Source organism: Silurus aristotelis (genome assembly GCF_946808225.1).
Source record: "Silurus aristotelis genome assembly, chromosome: 17".
Taxonomy (NCBI): domain Eukaryota; kingdom Metazoa; phylum Chordata; class Actinopteri; order Siluriformes; family Siluridae; genus Silurus; species Silurus aristotelis.
Genome location: NC_139590.1, coordinates 4,188,999 through 4,211,715, shown reverse-complemented (window position 1 = coordinate 4,211,715; position 22,717 = coordinate 4,188,999). Strand labels below are relative to the sequence as shown.

General features: G+C 38.2%; 1 protein-coding gene across 1 annotated transcript; it reads left to right on the top strand.

The window, feature by feature from the left end:
• The first annotated feature begins 1,050 nt into the window (after window positions 1-1,050).
• On the top strand, window positions 1,051-20,898 carry ramp2 (receptor (G protein-coupled) activity modifying protein 2). The gene is made up of 6 exons (XM_083567071.1): window positions 1,051-3,031; window positions 4,469-4,555; window positions 6,574-6,630; window positions 16,190-16,216; window positions 17,037-17,193; window positions 17,963-20,898. The coding sequence occupies exons 1-6, from the start codon at window positions 2,974-2,976 to the stop codon at window positions 18,210-18,212; spliced, it is 636 nt and encodes a 211-aa protein (XP_083423197.1). The 5' UTR covers window positions 1,051-2,973; the 3' UTR covers window positions 18,213-20,898.
• Window positions 20,899-22,717: the final 1,819 nt, after the last annotated feature.

The following is a 22,717-nucleotide window of genomic DNA, read 5'->3' as shown; positions in this document are numbered from 1 at the left end:
TTACACATTTATTCATTGTATTCCTCTTTATTCCTTATACAGTACAGTACTGCATTAAAAAAAAATGTTCAGTACTCGTCAGTTTTAGCACTCGTCAAGAGTTACGAAACGTATTACCGAAGTAACACGGTATATAATTTGTATACTGATGTGTATAAAGTCCTTAGACATGAAAGAAAAGACCATTGGGTGAACTCCAAGCCTCATCTTATCACCTTAATGGTTTAAAGTGTACATTTGCTGGGAAATATGCTCCAGAAATACTTTCTATTGTGAACTTTTTCACCAAAAGTTTTGTAAATATTTTTTCTGGCAAATACTTGTGAAGTAAAACCTTTAAATATATATCCTGGTGTAGAGCATGGTGGCGGTAGTGCAGGACACAGAGTGTTGTTGTCTCAAAGTCTTAGAGAGAGAAAGGTTTGCAATTATTTATCCAAAACAGAACAAAATACAAAGCGGTTGAGGACATGGAAGCTTGTGTTTGAGGTTTTCTATAATGTAACGTTCTGTTACATAACATTTCTCTCAGTTACGTTGATTGAACAATGTTGCGACTTATTATTATGAAATTTTATTACCTGACACTGGCAGTTTTACGTAGATCCACCAGTAGATCATTCTCAGAATATCAATGACATTGTCTGGAAAGAACCGGTTTTTCAATGATTCTCAGCTTCCCAAAATTTCCTCACAAAATATAAAAGTGTGGTGAAGGCAGACTGTTGATGAGGAAACTCGACCACACTGTAGAGCACACCAGGGAAAATGTCATAATTGCAACATAGTAACACACAAACCGAGTCTTGTGCTTTGAAAAGATTTCAAATTGTTTGAATGATGATGGTGTTTTGGGGATAAGTTGCATTTTAAAACGAAGTATGTCTGAAAGAAAATAAATAACCGCTACCAGGAAGATGTATTGAAGAATATTCAAGATGTTTCACATTCTTTTTTCTTTTGTTTCATAAATCTAAAACCTAAAACAAAAACAGTGTGGTCTCAGTCTTTCAGAAACACAAACTAAAAATAACCTTGTACATTGAATCTAGTTATGAATTTAAATGTATTGTTTGGAAATTCTAAACCATTGTTTCTTGATAAGCATACGTTCATATTGATTAATCTTTTGGCTCAGATTCACAATAGCTCCTTCACACCCATCTATTAGTTCTCAGAATCACTGACCTTCTCTAATTGAAGGCCCCCTCTTTTTACCCACCTGTAGGAGCAAGAACGTGCTAGAATCCCACTTGAAAGACAGTTCTGAACCCATGTATTCTTATTTACCACTTTTTAGTTCTTAAGCTCTCTGCTATCCTGTAAAAGCTATTAATCAGGTGGGTTGAAGGCTAACACTTTCCTTCTGAGTCATGTGAAGCATTTATCACCTACATCCTTTAATCAGACTGCACTACAGACTTGGACCAAAGCCCTATCTACATTCTTCCTCTTTTTGTAGGCAGTGGTGGCTCAACAGTTAGGATTCTGCTTACTTTTCAGAAGGTCAGGAGTTCAAATCACAGCACCACCAAGCTGTTGGGGCCTTGAGAAAAGCTCTTACCTTTCTGCTCAATGCTGTATTATGGCTTACCCTGTGCTCTGACCCTAATGTCCTCGCAAGATGAGATATGTGAAGAAAATAATTTCACTGAGCTTAACGTACAGTATATGTAACGTGTGGTGGTATCAGAAAGTTTCGAGACGAGCTCTGTTTCCAAGAAAATACTTTATTTATCTACGTTTACACACTATCGCCTTCACAATAGCCCCCTTGCACAGCAATTCAGGGCTCCCAGCATTCCTGCCACTTCTATGTTGTATCCTGGAAGTCTTCTTTTCGAAGCATGTCAAACAGATTTGCCCAGTTTCATGCAAAATTTGACGTTTGCTCTATGTTCTATTTGCTGTCCGTGATGAAATCACTGACGTGATAATGCATGTGGACGGAATAGAACTATTAGTCTTGAAACTTTTTGATGCCAGTTTATATGAGCTTGCAGGGTAAAGAGTAAAGACATCCCTTTCACACAGAAAGCTTAGTTGCTCTCTTGATTGTTGGCTACGGATGGCCACAGTTAAGAACTCCCACTTCCACTAAAATAAGGTGAATACTTTTCTGTTGTTCCACTTTTCTTTGGTGGGACAAAAGACCCAGGATTTGTAATCACTCAGGTTTAAAAGCTGCGAAAATATGTCTGGGTATCATGGAAATCTAAAAAAAGAAGTTTCCCCACACTGGAAATTTCATCAATGCCTTGGTTCCTCAAGAAAATATTGGAGGAAAACAAGAGGAACAGCTTTATACAGTGCAAAGCTGTAAAATGAAGCTGTGAAGATCATCAGAATGATCACGCAGGAACGTTTTCCCCTTTGATGGACATTAGATTTTACGTCAAGTTGCTTTCGTTACTCTCAAAAAAAAAATACAAATAACGCAGCGGCCTCGAAAGCAGCCCAGTGGTGCTTTTCCACATACCTTCAGAAACTACTTTGTCCTTTCACTGAACCTTCGCCAGAGCGTTTTTATGAAGCAGGTGCTGACCTTAATGCTGTGACATTCCAGTCAAAATAAGCCACTTCACTGTGGGTTTGAGGTTAGTACGACTGGTTCATTTGGAGAAGCCGAGTGTTGGCTTTGTAGGAGATCTAAGAAAGGGAAAAGAACAAGAAAACAGAGAGACAAACAATGATAGAGTATGAGTGGTATTGAGTCATGACAGACAGAGGAACAGAATGAGAAGTGAAAGAGAGAAAAGGAGAGAGAGAGAGAACAAGTGTGAGCGAGAGAGGTGGTCTACATAACAGCAGCCCGCCTATCTGTGGCTTCTGTCCCATTGTGTGTGAGTCCACCACCCCTTTAAGGAAATGAGCACATCCTGTTATTTTATTCGAGTCTTCCTGCATAAAGGTTCATACATGAGATCAGTGTTCACTGAGACAAGCACAGAGCTCGCAGTGGACTAAAGGACCATGTCTCCTCACATGTCCTCACCTCGAATAAGGCCAATATGGAGCCCCACTTTTTGGGGTAAGTACTACCAGTGCACCGCTTCCTGCCTTCGGATATTTTTATATAACAGGATACAAATTCTTTATACAATCAAAAAGCTTTGGATTTAATATATACTAAAAATCTGGATATATTTGATATAAAGGTACCAAGCTAATCTTTAGTAGATTAAGAGAAATACCACATTTTTATCACCTCGATGAAAACTTAGGCGTTTATACGAACGATCCTTGAGAAGGATTGAAGATTGGTTGCAAAAGTTGTGGTTATAAAATCAACTTTGTGTGTGTGTGTGTGTGTGTGTGTGTGTGTGTGTGTGTGTGTGTGTGTGTGTGTGTGTGTGTGTTAAGAGTAAATGGCACCATCAGCACATTTTGTCAGTAGCTAAATCCACGGCCCTTAGGTTAGAGTCTCCATATTTCCTCCTGGTGGAAAAACATTGAATTGCGCAAAAAAAAACCCATTATTGGTCAATTATTATTATTTTTTGTTAAAACACGAATTCTTTGTTTATTTAGTCCACCAGATTACAAGCTTAAGAGGGCCGGATCTATCTTGGAGCCATATAATTCAATGAAATGTACTTTCACAAGGTGAAAGATACATACTATAGGTACAAAATCTGTCTCAGTGATTGGATGGTACAGTTTAAAACGATTATTCCTGGGCATGGGGTCCATTTTGGGAATATTTTTTGGTCTATTTGCCTGTTTCCTTTACATGCAGGTCTATATTCCGGTACCAAAATAATGGAGCCAAAACAACTCAAAACTAATGACAATTATTATTTTTTTTACTAGTAACTGATCCTAACTCATGCAACTTGCACAGAATCAGGAGACACATGATGCTTTGTTTTCTTCTTTATATCCAGATATTGTAGAAACTCTAAAAAAGGCAGATCAGGAAATGAGCCAGTGGAACAGGACAAAGAGAGGATGTACTCCTGCTATCAATAGTTATCTCAGCCTTAGAGAACAAATTTCAAGGATTGGAACCTGCATTTATTTTTCAACCTTCTCCCCTGCTACATTTATACACGTATCCCAGAGTTCAACAAACGCCTGAAAAGATTCGGCATAGAAACCTTCCTTTGTGTGATGATTATAAGTGAGAAAAATGTGTGTGTCTAAGCATCCCTGAAGTCCTTTCTAAAGTAATCAGGGGGAGATTTGAGAGCATTAAAAAAAAAAACAGAAAAGGATCTGACAAAATTCACAGGACACCAAATAAAACAGTGTACATTATAGTACATAGATAGATTTTCTTTAGTTTTTCCAATATAAGAGACATTAAGGGTTCTCTGGTGGTCCCCTGAAAATTTATATGAGATCAGAAAGTATTAAACGTTTGAAGAAACCAGTTTAAGAGATCGGTTTTTATTGCATTATTACATTATCGGGTGATTCAGTGCATATGTCCGTGTTCATATATCCTGTGTTTTCTCTCTCGCAGGCGCCTGTGTGGTTTTGATTTTTGCTCGGGTGCAGGCGCTCGTTCCGAGTGAAGCCACTCCTCCGAAGCGCTCAGAAGAACAACGAGGTAAGGTCTATCTGTCTGTCTGTCTGTCTGTCTGTCTGTCTGTCTGTCTGTCTGTCTGTCTGTCTGTCTGTCTGTCTGTCTGTCTGTCTGTCTGTTTGCAAGGAATGTTCCATTTAAGCCCCAACCTTAGAGAACAAATTTCAAGGATTGGAACCTGCAATTATTTTTCAACCTTCTCCCCTGCTACATTTATACACGTATCCCAGAGTTCAACAAACACCTGAAAAGATTTGGCATAGAAAGATTTGTCAGTACACCTGAACCATCCTAGTTTCACACGCTGAATGCTCACAGGAATGACTGCTGTGGGCTGGGAACCACTACGACCGGGATCGTCACTAAAGGAAGTACGGCCACCTTTAAAACATTTACACCATTCAAACGCCTTACTGCGGCTGAGAGTCTCATCACCGTACTGTGTTTGAAGTCTTCTGTAGATATCTGGGGGTTTTACTCCTTGGTTCCTGAGAAACATTATCACACTGTTGTCTGCTATTTATTTATCTATTTAATACTTGTGCTGTCTATATTGTCTCACACTGTTTTGTCTTGTTTAGTCCAAGCTAAATGTATAGTGTTATTTATGTCTGTACTTTTGAGAGTCACCAACAGCTGGAACCAAATTCCTTGTGTGTGCCAACACACTTGGCCAATAAACCTGATTCTGATTCTGATTTAAACCTAGCTAAGTTACATTAGCACACTGTGGATTGAACTGTCCAGTGATCTATTGTATATATATTGTAATACACCACTAAGCACAATTGTTTACCGTTTTCATTTCCACCACTGACTTTCACTTTAACCCCCTCCCCTCCACATATAAATCTTTCACATTCAATTATAATAGATTAGTTACTCTGAATCAAAGTCAGGCAATGAAGGCAATGGGGACAGCAGCATTGAATGTCCCTTGCTGTAGTCATTTGTGCTTTCATTTATTATTTATTCGTAAACCATAAATAATATGCTCTAAACCCCTTCTAATCCCTTTAGTGAATTCAGTGGATGTTTCACTGGGATTGATTCATTTGCAAAATGTCTGGCCAGTGCTTTGGTAGAAATGACAAGAAAATGTCTCCTGGGCTAGTAAAGAATCCATAACAACAGCCATAAGCTATTTTAAATTTTTTCTTAAAAACAGCAACACAATATAGATGCATGGACAAAAGAATTGGGACACCTGACTTTTTCAGGCATATGTGGTTCTTTGGATGCTGGAGCATAAAATTTTCCCTTGACTTGAACTGTTAGACGTGAACCTGCTCCAGCATGACAATGCCCCTGTGCACAAAGTCCGCTCCATGAAGATCTGCTTTACATGGTCTGGAGGGGATCTTGAGTGGCCTGCTATAGAGCTCTGACCCTCAACCCGAATAAACATGAATGTGAACGCTGACTGCACCTCAGGCCTCCTCACTTCACCACTCCTCAGTACTTGACTTTACTACTAACACCCTTGTGGCTGAATAAACACAAATCTCCACAACACACTCCAAAATGTAGTGAAACAAAAAGGGTGGAGGTTATTATAATGACAAATGAGGATTAAATGTGAAATGTTCTGTTTAAAAATGGTCAGGTGTCCACAAACATTTGTCCAAATAGTGTTTATCGCTACAAAGATCTTTAGCGATGGTTTAAATGTACTTAGCCAGTTTGTATAAAACGAGCATACCAGTTACTTTTATTTGTTTTGTCAGAGTTATGACTAGCTTGACTTCTTAGCTACTCAGAAAATGGTGATTACTTTGCAAACCAACAACTCAAATCTCTCATTTCTTCATTTATCTTGTGTTTATTTTTAATTTTTTGCTTGTCTTTTTTTTATTTACTTAAAAAGAAAAAGACTTTTTGTACTTCTCTTTGTCAGAATTTGATCAAAAATATTCATACCTGGATTTTTGCAATAGGTGGACACGGAAATGTTGGACTTCTATCACCTCAGCATGACATTTAAACCATGATTTTCTCTTTGTCTCTCTCATTCTTTCTTTGTGTGTGTGTGTCTACTTCAGGTGTGGGCGACACCCCCCTCTTCCCAGGAGTCCTGACCACACCGTTAACCACAACAAGTAAGAGAGCCTGTAACACACAGCTGTCAAAACACACTGCGCTGTTCCGATAAGACATCAAGGGCTTCAGCTCACATTCAGCCCGTCACGTCTGACTGAGTCATGCCACACTTTCTGGGCCTGGATTTTAATGCCTTTGACATGTTTCCCAGGCACAGGTCTCACACATGTTCCTTATTATTCAATGCCTAGGAAGTAAACCAAAGATACAAAAACATCATATGATAGAATAAATAACGAAGGCTTGTGAGGGCGTTAAAGAGATGATGACAGCTGACTGGGGTCTGCAGATGTCCCAAGGGTCAGCAAATGTCCCACACTGGGATTAATATCTTAAATTTGTGTAGGGTTCAGACCTCTGGATTTTAGTGTGTAGTGTTATCGGATAAGGAAAATATAAATATTTTCTAATTGTACTTAATCAGTAATCGGATAATCTTAATAGCAGGCGATCTTCCACTCCAAACCTTGTGAAGCATATATTCATGGAGATGGCTTTGTGCATTGTCATGATGGGACACGTTTGGGTCTCCTAGTTTAAGTATGGGGAAAATTTTTAGCTAACTGTGGTAACTTTGTGGTAACAGTTTGGGGAAGAACCACATTCAGCTGGAAAATTCAGGTGTCTCATGCGATTGTGATGTTAGTGTATGGTGTAATAGGATAAGGACATGGATTCCAGCTATTCAGAATAGTATTTCCTTTTTGTAGTTAATCTGTAAGATCGTTTTGGTAAGCGTTGTAACGTAGTGACTAGATAATATTGGCTGTGCATTCAAAAGTGCTTTAATAGATCACTAGATGTGTTCGAATAGCTAGAACAGAGACTGTTCTTGTTGTGGTGTAGGGCGTCAGTGATAAAAAACAGATTTGGTCTTTGAGAGGAAACCCCTAAGCTAAAACACGCTTTATGTTACCGCCTCCACATGCTTCATGAGTTAATGTACAGTACATATGAGTTATGGGCATGAACAACAGCACACCACATTTGTGAACAGCTTTGAAATGCAAAGAACAGTGGAAAGTAAAAGAGAAGACTGTAGAATGTTCTTTCTGGAAAACAAATAAAGGCTAAATGTAATGTCGCACAAGAGACAGAACACTAATTAAAATAAGAATCCATCCCATGTAGAGCATATCGTCTTGGAGCTGGCTTTGTGTACAGGAGCATTGTCATTCTGGAACAGGTTTTGGTCTCCTAGTTCAAATGAAGGGACAATTTCATGCTACTGCTCAAAATACATCCTTTACAATTGTGTGTCTTCAACTCGGTGGTAAGAATTGAGGGAGAAGCACATATGGCTGGAAAAGCCAAGTTCCAATACTTTTGTCGATATAATGTAACACCAGAATGAGAACAAGCTTCAAAAAGTTGACTCTTGCCATATACAAGAAGACTAAGAAACACAAAAACACTGTCTGTTTAATGCTAGCAGCTAACAACTTAGCACGTTTTCAACTGGGTAAAGATACAAGTTGCAAAATGAGGAGAAATCACATGACTGCTGCTTCAATCATGGCCTCTGGAAAAAAACAGAAAATCTATCACTTCTGAATCCATTTTATTTCTTATAGTAATCACATTGACTGAATTTCCTCATGCGTCGTGTGTGTTCTCTTACAGTCGTCTTTTTCCTGTCAGACTTATTTTGTGCCTATAATTGGTGCGATGCCGCTTGACATATCTGAACTGGTTTGTGACACGTGTGTACAAATGTCCTGCCAGTTCGGACCCAGGCATTGAGGTAAAGTTTAGAAAAGAACATAACAGAACAGAAGAGAACAAAACAGTCTACAGCTGTGTTTGGTTAAACACAACAACTTTTTTTTCATATTCTGTAAAAAAAAAAAATAGTTTGTTAAAGGTTGGTAAACTCGACACTAAAATTTGTGAGTTTACATTCTACTACATCCTGTGGAATACAATATGCAAGAGGTATATACTCTTATCCTAATACCTATTTATCCATCATTCTATCTACCTAGCTAGCTAGCTACACAAAATGGACAAAAAACTTTGTGGACACCTGACAAGATTGGTTCCACATTTTGTCTCCATTTCCTAATCCAGTTCAATCCAATTAGATTGAATTGAATTGAATTGAATTGAATCGAATGTAATGTAATTTAATTCATTTTTATTTGTATAGCACTTTAACAATGGACATTGTCTCAAAGCAGCTTCACACAGATAACGTGTTAATAAAGAATTAATAAGATTGTTCCTCAAGTTTGTCCCTAATAAGCAAGCCATTGGCAACTGTGGCAAGGAAAGACTCGCTGAGATGGCATAAGGAAGTTCTGTCTTATCTGAGTTGAGCAGAAGGAAGTTATCAAGCATCAACTGTCTAATGTCCTTTACACACTCCTCAACACTGTCAGCATAGCAATGGAAGCTAATATCATGTTTATGTATAATTTCACTCAGAGGCAGCAGATATAAAGAGAAAAGCAGTGGGCCTAAGACAGATCCTTGTGGAACACCAAACTTTACCTCAGAGAGTGTGGAGAACTCACCATTTACATCAACATACTAATAGCGATCAGTCAAATAAGACCCAAACCAGGCTCTTTATTCCAACATTTTTTAGTCTTGCAACTAGGATATTATGATCAATGGTGTCAAAAGCTGCAATAAGGTCGAGCAAAACAAGTAAAGAGACAAAACCCTGATCAGCGGCCAATAGCAGGTCATTTACCACTTTAACCAGTGCCGTCTCTGTTCTATAATGAGGCTTAAATCCTGACTGATACATTTTAAAAATTTTATTCCTAAGTAGGTGTGAGCAGAACTGCTGAGCTACAACCTTTTCTAGAAGCTTGTAGATAAAGGGGAGGTTTGATATTGGCCTATAGTTGGACAGCTGACAAGGGTTTCTTAATTAGGGGGTTTATAACTGCCAGTTTGAAAGATTTAGGTACATAACCGGTGCTAATGGAAGAATTTATCATTTTAGAAAAGGTTCTAGTACTTCTGAAATTATCTTTTTAAAGAAACTTGTAGGCAAGGAACCAAGAATACAAGTTGATGATTTTGATGAGGAAATAAATTGTCATTCTCTTGAATGGGTGTAAAACTGTGTAATTGATCACCTGTCATAATTACAGTGCTATTTACAGGGTTATTTATAAAATAGTTTGGATTTATATTAATCATCTGGATTTTTTGCCTGATATTTTCAACTTTATTATGAAAAAAAGTTGAAATCATTAAAACCTATTGTTTAGTAAATGTGTACTTATAGTGCAGTGCTTCTATTTCCTGTTCATTTTGAACCAGTACTTAATAAAAATCTGGGATTATGCTTGTTATTTTCTATGAGAGTGGAGAAATATGCTAATCAAGCAACACTTAGAGCTTTTCTATAACTCAGTAGATCCCCCTTCCATTCTATTAAAAAATACTGTGAATTTGGTTGTAATGGAACATTAAATCTGGACATTCAGTGGCCCAGTCGAGCTCTGCGGTGTCAGACGGAGATCTCATTAATGTCGATAACTCCGGAAGATTATTGATAAAACTCGCTGCTCCAGTTGACGTGAATGTACACTTAACTCGGTAACGTGGATCTAATCTAAAACCAGCCTTCGCTCCCCACGTGCATCAATGACCCTCTCATCAGTTCACCACTGTTCCTTCCTTGGAGCACTTTTGATAGACACTTACCACTGACCGGGAACATCCAACAAGAGCTACAGTTTTGGAGACGCTCTGACCCAGTCGTCTAGACGTCACAATTTGGCCATCGTCAAGCATCATCAACCATTCTGTCATGGGGTAGCTGAATGGTTAAGATGTTGGAATATGATTGAAAGGTTGTGTGTTCAAATCCCAGCACTAACAAGTTGCCACTTTTGGGCCGTTGAACAAGGCCCTTAACCATAATTCGTTCTGGATAAGCGTGTCTGCCAGATGCCACAAATGTAAATGAATTTGCTGTTGAACTAGTGGTTCCATCACCTCTTGGGTTTTAGATTAGATACTAATTTTGTGAAGATTTTGACTAAAATGCACCATTGAAATTAGTCAGTAGAGGATCTTATAATGAATCTGATAATGTGACATGGAGAACTTATAATCACATAGTCTGTTTAAAGTTTCACCACTTTTCTTATTGGGATCATGCTCTCAAACTGGAAGACTAATAAATCAAGAGTTTGAAGAACACAAACTACACAAAAAAAACCAAGCGTCCTTTTTCTTCTTTTTCTGGCACTGTTGCTTGTCCTGGGCACTGCGGGTCATCCTGCATGTAAAGCAGCTGGAGATTTGGGATAGGATCTTTTTTATTTGTATTTTTTTTAAAAAGCAGTTATTTTATTAAAGAGCACAGAACAGCTGGTGGACTTTCGGTCAGGATTCCCACCTTAATACGAGCCGTTTTATTCGTTTATCCGTTTCATCATGGTCCTAAATGTTTACTCGTGTTTCCTATTCGGCAACAGATGCGAAGTGAAATAAATCAGAGAGGCGCAGTGAAGCAGCAGTGAGTGGCCTGTGAGAAAATACAGCAGAGGACTGAGGTGGGGGGAGAAAGGGGTTTCAGATGTGTGTGTGTGTGTGTCAGAGAGAGAAAGAGAGAGAGAGAGAGAGAGAGAGAGAGAGAGAGAGAGAGAGAGAGAGAGAGAGAGAGAGAGAGAGAGAGAGAGAGAGATTAAATCAGCATGAAAGAGAGAGCAAAAGAGAGAGGAGAGAGAGAGAGAGAGAGAGAGAGAGAGAGAGAGATTAGACAGAGAGTGAGAATCTGAGAGAGAAAGAGATAAAGAGAGACAAACAGTCAAAAGAAAAAACAAGAAAGAAAGAAAGAAAGAAAGAAAGAAAGAAAGAAAGAAAGAAAGAAAGGGAGGGTGAGGGAGAGATGCAGACAGTCAATCAAAGAAAGAAAGAAAGAAAGAAAGAAAGAAAGAAAGAAAGAAAGAAAGAAAGAAAGAAAGAGTAATATTTGGAGGGGGTGAAAGGAGAGTGAGAGAGATGCAGACAGTCAAAATGTGAAAAAAAAGAGTAAGAAAAGAGTGAAAATCAGAGAGAGAGAGAGAGAGAGAGAGAGAGAGAGAGAGAGAGAGAGAGAGAGAGAGAGCAAAGACGGTGGGTGTCTTATAAAGGGGCTCCCTTTGAAACATCTGGTTTATAACCGTGTCCACATCTGTGTGTGTCTCTCTATCTCTCTCTCTTTCTCTCTCTCTCTCTCTCTCTCCCCCGACCCCGGGTTACACACAGGCCGTGTCCCTATTGGATATACAGATCCCTATGTAGCGCCTGAAAGCTCTCGCTTTTTTGCCCCTCTCTCGCGCAGTGCGCACGTGCAGACAGCAGGCAGCAGGGCGCGGTTAGGGACGGAACCCCCCCCCCCACCCCCCTGCCCGCGTGCCCTCCTCTTCCTGCCCCGCGCGCGCACACTGCGATTCACTCCCTCACTCACTCACTCAGTCCCTCAGACAGTCACGGTCCGCGCGCACAGCGGCGCCTCGCGCTCTCTGCTATGAGGGGACCGCTCGTGTTATTGACGCTGCTGTTCTGTGTTTCTTCTGGTAAGCCCCCCGCGCGCGCGCGCGCACACACACACACACACACACACACACACACACACACACACACACACACACACCCCCCCTGCTGTTTAATTGTGATATTAATATATTATTTATTTTATTACATATGTATATATGATTTATTTATACTTGTATTTTATTTAAACGCTGTATGTGTGTTTTGCATGCATGTATGCATGCATGTACTGTATGCGTGTATGCATTTATGCATGTGTGCATGTATGTATGTATGTATGTATGGTGTTTGTGTGCATGCATGTATGTATGTATGGTGTTTGTATGTATGTATGGTGTATGGTGTGTGCACTGATTGTGTGCACTGAGAAGATTGTGTGCACTGCGAACATCTGTGACGCGTCTCTACTAATAATAAAGCTGTTGATGTTAAATCCTTGTGCCTTGTTACAGAGGTGGTTGAACTTTCTTGTAGCTTCAAGGGTTGGAAATCCCATCTTCCAGGCTGTACAGTATAATCTGGAAAATGTTTGGAAATCTATATTAAAATTGTATTTGGAGCTGGAATTTTATATACAATGTTGTATATAAAGTGTTCAACATCGTTGTGTATAAAATGCCAGCTCCAGGTCCAATTTCAATTTGTTTTCCATGTGTTACAGGACAGGAACATCCGATCCACCCTTGAATTCAGACTCATCATGAACTCAGATGCTGAGCAAATTTAATGCTCAGGAGCACCTCATTAACTCCAACTGACTATATTAAAAATCACGTGCTCCGGTGCTCACTGTATTTCTGTTGTTTGTATAGTTTTTTTTTTCTTCATACTATCTAAATGTTTGTTCTATAATTCTGTAATTCTGTAAACCTGCTTTAGGATGATGTCCTTTGTGAAAAGCGCTATAGAAATAAAATTGAATTGAATTGAACACTTTTATGCTGACATCAGCCTGTTGTTGATCTTGGTTATCTCAATTCATTGAACTTTTATTTGTAGAGCGCTTTTAACAATGGACTTTTAGAGCAGAGCAGCTTTACAGAGATAAAGTGGTTATAAAGTTGCATAAAAGGGTGTATAAGTTTAGTGACTATAAGTTTGTAATTGTAAGTTTTTTACTAATGATTGAGTCAGTGGCGACTGTTACAAGGAAAAACTCCCTGAGATGGTATGATGAAGGAACCTTAAGAGAATCCAGACTCAAAAGGGATGAGGATCTGGGTGACATCACCTTTAATACAGTGGATCTTTGCACATTACCGCATAATTACTATGTAATCCCCTATCTATATCTATAATCGCTAATTCAGGGTATTTATGTATAAAAGTGTCCTTAAAAATGCAAAAGCCACATATTTATAAGAAGAGTTTAAAAGATTTAACTCTCTTTAATCGAGACATTTTAAGTAGCTGATTGTTGAGGAGTGCATGAGGGATTTCTCCTTGAACAAATTCATTCATGCTGGGTTGTTTCTTTCTGAAAAAACAAAACAAAACAGCATTTGAGTATGAAAGGTGAACCAATTTGTGTAAATCAGCATCTGTGTTGTTTTTCATGATAATTGCATAACATCATTTTGACAATTTTCGCTTAAAATACACAGGTATTTTGTACAGTTGTGCATCAAGAATATCATTAATGTCATTTTGTATAATAATGAAATAACGACTGTGGCAAGGAAACACTTTGAGAGGAACCAGACTCAAAAGGGGAACCACATCCTCATTTGGGTGCAAAAGTTTTGGGTCACCTGCCCTTTTCTGCTCTATGTGGTTCTTTTCCAAACTGTTACCACAAATTTGGAGGCACTCAATTGTACAGGGCGTCTTTTAGATGGCGCTATAATATAATGTTTGCATTCACCTGAACTTGGAAACCCAAAACTGTTCCAGCATGGCGATGCCCCTGTGCACAAAGTGAGCTCCTTGAAGATCTGGTTTACATGCTTTGGAGAGGAAGATCTTGCTGCTATAGAGCTCTGATCTCATCCCTACTGAACACCTTTGGGATGAATTGGAACGTTGACTGCACCCCAGGTCTCCTCACCTACATCAGTACCTGCCTTTCGTAACACCCTTCTGGTTGATGAACACAAATATCCATAAGCACACAACAAAATCTAGTGGAACATCTTTCCAGAAGAGTGGAGGGAATAATAAGAGCAAATTGGTACTAAATGTGGGATGCAATGCTCAAAAATCACATACCATACTTATGACCAGGTGACCCAATAATATATATATATTGCACTTCTGGTCTAACTGTATTTCATTGGCTCTTATCTATAGACCTTTTCAATCCCTTTTTGAGCTTAAGTAAACTAGAAAAACCCATTTAAAAAATTGCCTCCTGATCCAGAATGTTTGTGTTTGGACGAACCTTGTGCCGGTTATCTTAGAGACATTCTGTGGGCCAGTAGATCCTGAGGGCGGAGCTTTTTAAAACCCGAGGGTGAAAAATCATTTAAAGTAGGCAAACGCACTTAACTTTTAGTTTTAAATGTTTCTAACGCACCTTCGACTACATTGTTAAATGGTAAATATGAATGTAATGAGGGCGGGTTGCTGAACAATCCTTTTTCGAATGTGTTTACCTTTAATTCTGAAGAAAAAAAAAAAAGGTGTGTAGTTAATTTTAAACCCCCGTTGAACTCAGTGTCTCATTAACAAGACTTTAATGATGTGTAAGGTGTGCTCAAGCAGAAAAAAACACACATCATGGAGTTGTGGGACCAAAGTGTTTTTCGACCATGGGAAAAAAAAAAAAAAGCACAGTCAGTTGTTTTAAGAACAACGTATAATGGATGCCAGGTTCTCATGCCATTTACTTTAAATGAGCAGCATTTCCTCAAGTTTCCGTTTGCGCCAGCTGGACTGAGTCAGCCAAGACATGTTTTTTGGTGTCTGAAGTTGCTGTTTTTTGGGTTTAGCACTGGAGCGAGGCCTGTCACGATAACTACATTTGCATTTGTCCCAGAAATCCTGATAAACCATTTTATATTACATTGATGTAATAAATACGCTATATTGACAAAAGGATTAGACACCTGATTTTCTGTCAGGCGTACATGCTTTTTCCCCCCAAACAAGTGGCACATATTTGAAGCCTACAGTTGTATATGGTGTCTTTTGAAATTTTTGCCTGACTTGAACAAGGAGACCCAAACCTGTTCCGGGGCCCCCTGTTCAAGGTCCATGAACATACGCTTTATATGGTTTGTAGTGGAAGATCTTTTGCAATAGAGCTCTGAACCTCCAGTCCTCTTCACCTCACCTACATCAGTATCTGACTTTACTAACACCCCCAAATCTCCAAAAGAACATTCTAAAATGTAGAATGTATATATACAGTATGTACATGCATTCAGAATGTTTGATTTGAGGAAATGACCGTAAATCATACGTTTTCTATTGTAGTTTACGATAAAAAGTAAAAGAATGCCTGTTACAATGCCTGTGTTGCATTTATTTGGTCAGTCAAAGAAATTTTCTTATGAAATTGTATGACATCCAGAAATTGTCATTGACACTGTTGAGCATCATCAGTGAGTTTCCTAAGCTGGAAAAATTTTTACAAATGTAATAGTCATGTAGCCCTTGTTCATTGTGTGCTTTTAAAAACACCCAAGATGTTTTTTTTACTTTGATTGTAGACAGATTAACTGGATTTCTTCCACTCGGATATCTCAGTCCATAAGCTACATTTCAGTTGAAGGAGAAACTATCGAGGAAGTGTTTTTCATTTTTGACCAAATTGTGCGTTAAAGCCATCAGCCATGGATTGATTTTGTTTAAAATCCATCTCCTTAAAAATGCAATCGAATCAAAAATATGTAATTAATCAAAAAATACGTAATCACTTTCAATTATCTCCATATATTTTCTCGGTCCAGTGGGTTTTTAAAAATGCTCCAATGCATCTGAGTGTGAACAGAAGGCTCAATCCTACTTGATCTGTATTAATGTGTAGTGTAAACTACATTTTTTGACCAGAATTTGACCTCCTGGTTTAAATATTTGCCCTCACACTCATGACGTTTCTTCTTTTCTTAGGTGTCAGCGTTGAAGAGAGAACAGCATGTAAGTTTTCACTATGTGTTACATCCTGTATTGTTGCCTGAAGTGTGTATGTGTGTGTGTATATATATATATATATATATATATATATATATATATATATATATATATATATATATATATATATATATATATATATATATATGTGTATGTATGTATGTATGTATGTAGCTATTGATTATTTTAGTAATCGAGTATTCTGCCGATTAGTCCAACGATTAATCGAGTAATCGGATACTTATTTTGATTACTTTATTAAAGAGCAATACTAAATAAACAAAAGAAAAATAAGACGGGTCTCTTAAAATGAACAACTAACCTGTTTCCTTTTTTAAAAAAAAGTAATTTTATTGCCAGAAATATCTGTGAAAACGAATTACCATATTACTTCTAAAAATACAAATATATAAATAAAACAATTATAAATGAAATATATAAAAATACATTTCAGATTACTAAAAAAATCCTTAAAAGCCCGTTTTTCCGCCACATAAAAAAGTTTTATGATTTCTTCGCAATTGCGACTTTATTTCTGGTAAACATCCAACATTTCTGGTGCATCCACGAGTATCCATTTTGTCAGCCTGAAGTTTAAAGCTGTTGGTGTATGAACGAGGTCTCCTCTGCTTCATCTATCTTGTTCTGTCTTCTCCAGAGCTCATAGCTAATAGAAACACACACTACACATTTTCAATAGTTAGTATATCTATATCGCTGATTGTTTCAAGAGTTCTTTTATTATTGGTGTGTTGTTTTTTTTTTTACAGTCAACGAAACTGTTCTAATGAATTGCGTTTTTTAGTCTTTGTGTACGGGAATGAAGTAAGCCCATGTGAAGAATACTACTCTCTGTGTGAGGAGTTTCAACTACCCAAGGTCAAGTGCTACTCTCAAATTCTGCAAATCTGCAGATCAAATTTCCAGATCGAGATGGAGACCATCAACGCCACCGAGTACTGCATGTGGGAAAGAGTGAAAAGGTTAGTGGGGTTCCTGTGATTCATTGCATCATGTGTTAAAACTGCTCAAGAGAGAGATAAAGTCTGAAAGTGATGAAACACATGGACATTTTTTTTACTCTTAGGAAACCCTGAATGGGTTTTTCTACTTAGCAGTAACTAATGGTTATTGAATGAATGTTATTAAAATGTCGAATGCAAAAAATATATAAACACATAAATGTATGTTATATAATGAATCATTTTTGCAACAACGAACAAGGCTAATTTACACCTCTGTCATCCACCCTTAACAATATCACCACCAAAAACAACACCAATAACAACCCCAGCAACACCACCACTATTAACATTACCAGCACCAACAACACCAACACTGCCAACACCAGCAAAACCATCACCACCATTAACATAACCGGCACCAACACCACAAACACCACAAACAACCCCACAACCAATTTAACCAGTAACAACACCATCACCACCCTTAACAATATCACCTCAAAAACAACACCAACAACAACACAACCACCACCATTAGCAATACCACCAGCAACAACACAATCACCACCACTAACATCACCACTAACACCACCACCACCAGCACCAACAATGCCAATAACTACAATACAACAATATTTTACTGTTTTGGATGTAGCCTGTGATTGGCTGTTGGTTTTTGTAATGTCACAAGACTTCAGCCGCACTTCATATCCACTCCTAATCTTCAAATATTTGATAAGGTTCTGAAATGTACACTCTTACTTTTCTCTTTTCATCTCTCTTGCAGCCCCTATAACAGGTTCTCAGTGTGTTCGGAGGACGTCGCAGAGTGCCTGAAGCTCTACTGGCCCAACAGACTGGTGGAGGAGATGTTTGTGGAAATTCATTCCTCCTTTTTCCAGAATTGTCCCATCGAGAACCTCAGGGATCCACCCCCTAACATCATCTTCGCCCTCGTCATGACCCCTATATGTCTTATCCCAGCCATGGTGGTGCTCGTCGTGCTAAAGACCAAGAACGGAGACAGGAGGTCATAAAGCTTGGCCCTGTCTTAACAGATTAGGTCCATCTGCCTTCTTCCTGGAAAAAAAAAAACTGGCACTAATGTCTTCTGCTTTTATACATGAAGATCTTTCTGTGCATCGAAAAATGTTTCCATGCACCTGCTTCAAGAATTCCAAAATATTGTGAGACAAAATGTCAACGTGCAAAAATCCATGAGAAAATTGTCTCTGGATTTGAATTAATGGTGGTTAGGTTCCTGGGAACAGAAATCATATTCACAAGATGGCTTTATACATGTCAACCTTTCAATTTATGGTAGCTGGGTATTGGCTTTTGCTTAGACAAAAGTGTAAGATAAATCGAATAACCTCATTGGGTAAGATAAATTCTTGGGTCGGACCACCACTAATGATTTTTGTTGCCTGGAAACCCATCCAATGAAGCTAAACTGTGTTATAACATACACTATATAGACATTATATTGGGACACCTGACTTTTACCATATGTCATATGCAGTTTTTCACCAAACTGTTACCACAAAGTTGAAGGCACACACTTGTGTAGGACGTCTTTGAAAGCTGGAGCATTACATTTTCTCCTTCACTTCACCATGTAGGAGCCCCTGCCCTGTTCCACTATGACAATGCTCTGTGCACAAATCCAGCTCCATGTACAGTAGATATACTTATCATAGGTTGGAGTGGAAGATCTTCTGATTTTGTGCTATAGTGGAGACTAAATGTGGAATGGGATGTTCATATTTTATAGTTTGGTGTCCACAAACATCTGTCTATATAGTGTATATTAGGATCTCACATGTTCTGACAATCCATTTAAAAAAACCCTCATACTTCTAACATCGTTTTTTTTTTTTTTTTTTTTTTTACACGTTATGTTACTTCGTTATATTCTGAAATCCTGACCATGATGGAATTAACATTATAATGTTGAGTGCTGGTCCACATCTCTTATTAACACCATTATAAGCCACTGAAGCCTTACTCCATGTACTGTAAGTCTTTTTTGTTATCTTTGTAGTTCATATTTTATATATGAGTGTCAGTCGAGTGACAAAGGCCAATTTGCTGGCTCGGCCGAATCGCGTTTGTATTTTTTCCTTTTTTTTTTTTTCCTTTTTGATTTTATGACCCAAGTCATAAGCAATGACTGTTTATTATTTTTTTTTTCTTCTTCTTCTTTTCTTTTGTTTAAATAGGACGACGAAAAGAGAATTTCACCCATTATTTCTTTTATATTTAGACTGTAATAATCATCTATTACTGATTACAAGATGGAAAAAAAAAGAAAAATAAGAACGTGCAGTTGAAATAGTTCGATCAATACTTCCTCTACACAAATAAATACACACTGAGAATGTTTGATCGAATTCAAGAGACTTGGCGAATTGGAGGTCGCGATAAACGTAATGTTCGAGGTTTCCTCAGATTCCGGTAGCTAGACGAATGTAAACATGTTTCCGATCAGTTCAGAAACCTCTGCTTTAGCTTTTCTCTATTATTCTTAATGTGCATGGCTTTGGATTAGACAGTAAAAGAAAGAGCTGTTGTTTGTTTGGATTCATTTGAAAACCCTGCAAATCTCAGGGAAAAAAAAAAAAAGCGTTGACATTTAGTTATTAAACACTTGCAATAAATGTGCAAAAGAAGTGAGCTCTAGAAAGCGTCAGACTATTGATTGGGAAGGTCATAAGTTCATATCCCAGCACCACCAAGCTGCCACTGCTGGGCCCTTGATTAAGGCCCTTACTAATTAGTTGTGTAAGTAAGATCATTTTAAGCTGCTCTGGATAAGGACATGTGCCAAATGTTGCAAATGTCAGACTGGGGCTGATTTCTTTCTAGCTCAGACTGTAGATTTATCCATTCATCCAGTCAAATCCAGACTTTCTCAATCACTGACTCTTTATGCTTGGATTGGATTCTAATTCATTGTCATAGGATTAGAAGCAAAATGGCAAAACAACGAAAGAGAAAAAAAAAACCCCATGAATCCTATCAATTGTGTTTCAGTGCCAAATCCATGTGACGCAAATATATAGAACAAAATGGGTGGAATTTCTTTGAAGGAGGAATCGAACAGCTCAATGTATCAATGTATGTATATATTTTATGACAATGCAATGTTCTGTCTTTCAGCAGCTATTTGAATGTTTAAAGGTTTTAAAGTTTTATTGGTTTTAGTTCAACCACAGATCCCACAACTGCCCCTTGCCAGGTTATCGAGCCAGAGGATATACCCTCGACTACTCTACTCATCCCTGTGCCCAGGTTATCTCATTTCATAAGAGATTTTGGACCTTCGGTGTAACATCCTGAGTGATTTAGCGCTGTAGAGGTGAGGGGTTAAAGGTCAGAGAGGTAGCGTGGGAGCACTCGTAAATGGAAAAGCAGCTGGAATGAAGGCTGTGTGAATCTAATGAAAATGTCTTAAATGACAGTTTTCGACTGCAATAAAAAAAAAAATGCAAGAATGGTTGTTTATGCGTATATTGTTTTACCGTTTTTGTAATGTAACAGGAAACGTCTTTGTATACTTTGCACATTTAGTTGTTGTCGTCGTCGAATGACTACGAAAGTGTGTATTTTTGAGTCTGGTGGTGTTGTTGAGCTGCTCTGTCCTGTGGTATGAATCTGTGAATCATTTTATACTGTTCCTCTAGAAGCACTTAGACATCCAATTAAACAGTGTCTTTTAAATACGATTCTATATTATTTTTTTCTTCACAGAAGATGATTTCAGAAGATGATTTCAGTGTCTCTTGAGAGAAACCAGAACATGATGACAGTCGTATGATAGCAATTTTGATTCCTTGTAATTCCTGCTAATTAACAGCCCGTGAGATTTTGGAAACATGAAAGCGGCCGCTTCCTTCCTGAAAAGTTTTAAAGCATCATGGGGAAAAACAAACAGACAAACAAACATTTGCTGTCAGCTACAGTAAATAATTGACAAATCAAAACATACTGGAAAGCCAAAGATGATGTAAATGTAAATGTTCATTCATTAGGATCGATCTAAAAGTCACAAACTAGGCTACAGTGTTAATGATAATAATAATAATAATAATAATAAATTATGAAATATATAAATCAAACGCTTACTTGTGTCCATATAATTTTTCTTATTGCATGAATAAAAAAAAAGAAAAATGTTTCAGATTATTGGGGCTTAATGTATAAAAGCTTCACTGCGTCACCTAATTTATTAAGGTTTATATTACAACATGTCACAAAGCCCAGCACTGGAAGACCTCAACCCACCATATACATACACTGTATGGTCAAAAGTATTGGGACACATGCCTTTTTTTATTTATTTATTTTATTTTTTTAGCCCTATTGTGGTTCTTCCCCAATCTCTTAGCACATAGTTGGAGACAAACCATTGTTTACGATGACTTTGGATGTGCTATGCTAGTTACCTAGTTAGCTTGTTAACTGCTAGTGACCTGTGCGTACCACAGAGGATCTGTAAGCATTTTAATGTTTTTTTTTAATGTTTTTTTTCTTGTTTCTATTTAAGCCAAAATATATTACAAAAATTTTTTGTTCTTTGGTCTGCTAGAATGTTAGTAACTTTTAATGAGAAGTTTTCATACGTAGACATGATTGGGATTTTAGTATTGTGCTTCCAAAAAAAGGTCTACACTATATAGACAAAAGTATTGGGACACTAGTCTTCTTTCCCAAACCATGAGAACTACTGTATGTTACCATTAAGTTGGAGGCACACAATTGTATACAATGTTTTTGGATGTGCTAGCATGAAATTTTCCCTCCACTCGAACTAGCAGATCCAAAACTGTTACAACATGACAATTCTCCTGTGCACAAACCCAGATCCATGAAGATCTGCTTTACATGGGTTGGAGTGGAAAATCTAACGAGCTCTGACCCTCAACCCTATTGAACATCTTTCAGATGATTTTTTTCACACTGACTGCACCCCACACCTCCTCACGTTTACTCCTTTATCTGAATGAGCACAAATCTCCACAAAATGTAGTGGAACATCTTTCCAGAAGAGTGGAGGGTATTATAACTCCTGGGTTCCATTTGTAATATGATTCATTAAAAAATTTTTAACAGATGAATATTTCACTGAGAACCACTTTTTAAATGAGTTACCCAACACCGTGTTAGGATTAAGTGAAACTTTATGCATAATTGAGGGCAAAAAATCCACATCGATGACACACACAAACACATCTGGACACTTCTGGGCAGCGTCACAGTTCTGTCTGTGTCTGGCAGAATGTAGTGGGAAAGACAGGGTAAGGGTGATCACCCTCCTTTCCTGTTCTCTCATGCTCACCCTCTCCTCCCTCGGCTCACATCGGCTCATACGCTTGGCTCCACCCTCCCTCGCTGACCTCCTCTAATCCTGCGTCATTTTCACAAGGCCCATGGGACAGCACACACCTCGCATGTTGAACTGAGGAGCCAATCAGAGCTCTCCAGATGCTCCACACTGCTTAGTGTGCCTGACTGGCTGATCTCCAAACATGGCTGTAAC

Coding starts and splice junctions, on each gene's coding strand:
- ramp2 (XM_083567071.1), top strand. CDS start 2,974: ATGTCTCCTCACATGTCCTCACCTCGAATAAGGCCAATATGGAGCCCC. Junction 16,217..17,036: donor CGTTGAAGAGAGAACAGCAT/GTAAGTTTTCAC, acceptor ACGGGAATGAAG/TAAGCCCATGTGAAGAATAC. Junction 17,194..17,962: donor ATGTGGGAAAGAGTGAAAAG/GTTAGTGGGGTT, acceptor TCTCTCTTGCAG/CCCCTATAACAGGTTCTCAG.